The 4,847-nt window shown below is 41.4% G+C and overlaps 2 protein-coding genes across 2 annotated transcripts; both read left to right on the forward strand.

Moving 5' to 3' along the window:
• The first annotated feature begins 461 nt into the window (after nucleotides 1-461).
• LOC115764836 (putative gustatory receptor 98a) lies at nucleotides 462-1,466 on the forward strand. Its single transcript, XM_030708085.1, has 3 exons — nucleotides 462-972; nucleotides 1,038-1,273; nucleotides 1,335-1,466. The coding sequence occupies exons 1-3, from the start codon at nucleotides 462-464 to the stop codon at nucleotides 1,464-1,466; spliced, it is 879 nt and encodes a 292-aa protein (XP_030563945.1).
• An 812-nt stretch (nucleotides 1,467-2,278) lies between these two features.
• Nucleotides 2,279-3,583, forward strand: LOC115764837 (putative gustatory receptor 98a). The gene is made up of 3 exons (XM_030708086.1): nucleotides 2,279-3,107; nucleotides 3,168-3,403; nucleotides 3,467-3,583. Exons 1-3 carry the CDS (start codon nucleotides 2,279-2,281, stop codon nucleotides 3,581-3,583), a joined length of 1,182 nt encoding a protein of 393 aa, XP_030563946.1.
• Nucleotides 3,584-4,847: the final 1,264 nt, after the last annotated feature.

Raw genomic sequence — 4,847 nt, forward strand, 5'->3', positions numbered from 1 at the left:
TTAATTAAAACGAACTTGTGATAAGTTACGCTGGCTCATTTAAAGTCCATACAATAATCATATCATTTTAATTAGCCAATTAGTTATTGATTTTTAATCCCTCAGTCAAGGCGCGAACACTTTGCAATGACCCCTCAGTCATGGGTTATGTGTCAATTAAGCTACACGACTCTGCGCTTCGCTTGATGCAGTTCCTAATGCGCTTAGCATTAATTGTGCCACCACGGCAACATCTCCATCTAAAGTTGCTTTACAATGGAATTGCGTTCGTATATCTAGCTCTAGTATTTCGCTGGCGTTTTGCGTTTAATTACAAAGTGAGCTACGATCGTCTGCATGATCATTATTCACGCATCATCGATTTAATAGACTTTGTGGCCTTAATTGTTTGCCATTGTATTGTATCTACGGAGTTGCTCTGGAGGAATCGCAGCGATCAGATTGAGAAGCAGTTTCTACAAATGCAAAACGTCCTTAGCGAGACAATTGGTCGCAAAGTCAATCTCCATCGGGTTCGGTTTAACAGCAATCTTATTTTAAGCTTTTTGTTTCTGCGTGTATCGGTGATCTTCGGCATGACAATTTACAACAATTTAGCTTCGAGCACCTCGGTCCTGCTCATTGGTAACTTCTACTCGGAAGTCGTGCTTATTCTGCGATGCAGCGAATTTACATTACATTCAGCATTCGTCTTGGCCATCTACCAGGAGTTGATTGATGCTGCCACGAGTGTAATTTCGGAGCTGGAGAGTATACATTTTAAGATTTGGTCTCAACGCCGTGTGCCCCTCAAACGCATCGCCACTTTACAACAGTTGCATCTACTACTCTGGAAAACTCAACGCGACATCGAGCGCAACTTTGAACGAAGTCTCGTCATGGTGCTGCTGAAATATTTTATAGATATTTCAGTTCTTCCATACTGGGCGTATCTGAACAGAATATATGTAGACAATTTTCCAATGCAGATGTGTAGGTAAATACATATCTAATGTGTCTCGTCAGCTCTTATAAGTATATACATATTTCTGTTCTAGGGTGTACAACTGAGGAAAGCGGAAAACTTTTAGAGATCTGTATTCCCTGTTGGATTTGTACGCGTTGCGATCATCTGCAGCGCAAGTTTCGATCTCTTTTTCATGGAATATCAGTGGATCGTCGCAATGAGCAGCTAAATACCGCCTTGCTAAGAATCTCTGCTCAACTTGGACAAGAAACCTGTCAGCTAAGAGTTGGCGGTTTGGTTAAGATCAACAATGAAATGTTAGGCAAGGTAATAGCTACACATGTAATTGAAACATATTTGGTATTTATAAAAGTTATGCTTTTTTCAGTTCCTATTCGGCGTGGTGAGCTATATTTTTATTTGCGTACAGTTTCGGATTACATACAATTTAAAGGTCTTAGAGGGAGAAAGTGAAGTGACCGTTGCTTTGAGTCTACTAAATCAAAATCAAACAATCTGACTGCAACTATTGACAAATACAAACACTTAATTTTATAACTTTGTTTCATTTATAACTTGATGCAAAATTGTAGGTGCTTGAGAAATGTCGGTTAACAGATTTATACTCAACGGAATGAAATTGTCAACTTGAATTATAGTCCATATAATTCGTGAGCCGCAAATCTGTCAAAAGTATTTTCAGTAACATTTTTGGGAAGCTCGATCGGATGGCGTAACAAAAAGTTTCATTCACCTGACCAACATCAAAGTTGTAAATTTTACAATGGCCCCCTGTGATGTGGGAGCACACAATGATGGGATTTTGGGATACTCCACCCACAAATTCTGCTAAAATAACACGGTTGTATGAAAGTTTTTTTTGTTTACCATCCGATCGCTCTGGTTGTAATCCACCTGCAAATACAATAAAATAATAAATAAATAAACACAAATAAATAAGAAGAGAACATCTCTAGTTGAGAATATCTTCAAGAAACGCATAATTGGTCTGTAGTTTGGCTTCCACGAAACAGGTTGAAGAGCTGTATTGGACACCAAACTAGATAACAGGTAGACTTCCATACAACCGACTTCACAGGGGCATCTACTTCCATCGATATTAATATCTATCTAATTTAATTTGTTAATTAATTTTGAGGGGTACGTTTTATCGAACAAATGATTCACCAAACTAAGTGAAGGATACTTTAAAGTGCAGCGCCGCATCGAAGGCGATTGCCCGTCTACCGATAAAGCGCTTGTCTTTTCAATTAGCCAATTAGCCATTGATTGCGATACTATGTACCTGAATAGATGCGAGCTACTTCAGTCATGTGGCATGCACCTGGAAAATTACACGAAGCTTCTCTGCGCTGCATGAGCCGCTTAATGCAATGCATATTGCTGGTGCCGCCACGCCCTCATGTGCTGCTAAAGCTGCTCTACTCAATTGGTTTGTTAATTTATCTGGCCTTTGTCTTGCGTTGGCGATTTAGCTTCAACTACGGAGTTGTTTACGATCGAAATGATAAGTTCTCACGTGTCGTCGACCTATTGAACTTTGTGACATTGACCATCGCACACTGGATAGTCGCAATGGAATTGATCTGGAGAAATCGCAGCGACGAGATTGAGCAGCAGCTGGAACGAATGCGGTACATTCTGAGAGTCCAGTTCGGGCATAAGGTAAACCTGGTCCGCTTGTGTCGCTATTGCAATACCATCTACTGTCTATTGCTAATCTGCTGTCTGACCCTATTTCTGCTGACTATATACAATCACGTGGTCACGGATACGGCGCTGTTGCTTTTCTACGCAATTTACTCGGAGATGGCGCTGCTAATGCGGCTCAGCAATTTTACGTTGTATGCGGCACTGATATTGGTCTTCTATGTGGAGCTGCGTGAGGTCAGTTTCAGGCTAATCTTGGAGCTGGATAAGACACGCTTTGAAGTGGGGTCTCTGCGGCGTTTATCGCTGGAGCGTTTGGCCATGGTGCAACATCTGCACGGGCTGCTGTGGAAAACAGTGCGCTCCATTGAACGAAACTTTGAGCTGAGCTTGGTGATTGTGATGCTAAAGTACTTTGTGGATACCTCCGTGTTGCCCTATTGGATACTTGTCAATAGGCACAACCATATAAATATTTCCACTACATACTGTGGGTAGCATTTGCTGTTGATATGTTGATTTCCTGATCTTGATTCATTTTTGCTTGCAGACTGCGCAACTGAGGAACTTTGCAAGCTTATGGGCATTTTTGTTGCCAGCCTCATCTGTACTCGATGCGCACTGCTGCAGCGTCAGCTTCGATCCATATTCCATGGCTTGGCCACAGATCGTCAAAATGCGCAGCTAAATGCTGCTTTATACCGTATGTCCGGGCAGCTGGGTCAGGAGAGATTTGAATTTAGTGCGGGTGGCTTGATGGTTATCAATAATGAGACACTGGGAAAGGTGAGAGAATCGATATACCTAAATCATTTAAGAGAGTTCATGGTATTTACGTTTTTGTTGCAGTTTATTTTTGGCATGGTTACCTATATAATAATTTGTTTACAATTTCGCTTGACTATGATAGGCAAAAGCCCTACGGAAGCCGTTGAGAATTTCGTAACTGATGCGCAGCTCCCATAAGCCAAATTCCATTGAATTGCGCATTCCTTTCGGATGGTTACTACGCATTTTCTAAGAAAATCGCTAATAAATTACTTGAAAGCCGCCCGAGAAACATAATTAATGAAAGTGGTATTTCAATAGAAGGTATTAGAATCAGCTATAAGGGATTTGGTTTGCTGCGAGCTGGTCATCGATAGGCACAGCCTTGCTGGCTCAAACCCATCCGCCATACGCTTATTAAATCAAAATCAATCAAGTTAATTAGTCAATTTCGAAAAATTTAATGCCAGCTCGTGTATAGTTGGAATATGAACATGTGCATTTGTAACAACGAGTTCAGGCCCATCATCAGCTGGACAGAGTCTCGTGTACCTAATTATTCATGTTAACAAATTCCATTATAAACTTTAGCAAAGCTTGGCATTTTTAGCGTCCGATAGTCACGCATGGCTGGCCATCATAGAGTATGTTCTGGCCTGCCCATCCCGCAGCCACAACAATGAGAGCCGGCTTTATGCCGCACGAGCTCACTTGGGCCGGCCTTGGCTAATTTGATGTTGATGTTGCAACGAGCTGTGGCCAATGCGGCAAATTATAAATCTCGTGGGTAGTTCATTTACCAGAAATAGTTTTCACTAAATTCATAGTTTAATTATCCTTAAAGTTTTCACTTAGTTATCAACTTTTCAATTGTGTCTTAGGGTCGGACGGCGTCAATTATGGATACTTTGCCTGTCTATGGAACATGATAAGACTCTTGGCCACTTGATTGCTCGGAATGCTGAATGAATCTGAATCTGAAATTCTGACACATTTCTAATAAGCCAATTTTCCGAGCAAAAAACTTGGATTACTGGCCTTAATATTTCATTTCGTTGACACTGCATTTGTCAACATTCGTGCGCAGACTTGCAGCATCGATGCCACTGACAGCGACCTGTCTCCAAGTGCCTGAAAAACGTCAGCTTATTATAATTGTAGTTGTAGTTAAAAATTACAAAATTTTGCGGATACGTAATTAATACAAAAGTATTAAAGCCACGCAACAGTTGCACGAACCAGGCAGGTCGCAGTGCTTACATTCGTAGCCGATTTCAGGAGCATTTTCATGTCACAACACTTTAGCTCAATGGCAAATAATAAAAAGCAAGCCATAATCGTCTCGTAAAAATCAGACGCGCACGCACACTAATGCAATGGCCCCCTCTGGCGCTCCCTCTCTCCCTATCTCCCACGCTCTCTCTATGAATGGGGCAGCGCTGTGCGTGCTTTGACATAGACA

The sequence above is a fragment of the Drosophila novamexicana genome, unplaced genomic scaffold, assembly GCF_003285875.2.
Source record: "Drosophila novamexicana strain 15010-1031.04,08,12 unplaced genomic scaffold, DnovRS2.1 tig00000870-arrow-arrow-pilon, whole genome shotgun sequence".
In the NCBI taxonomy this organism is placed as follows: Eukaryota; Metazoa; Arthropoda; class Insecta; order Diptera; family Drosophilidae; genus Drosophila; species Drosophila novamexicana.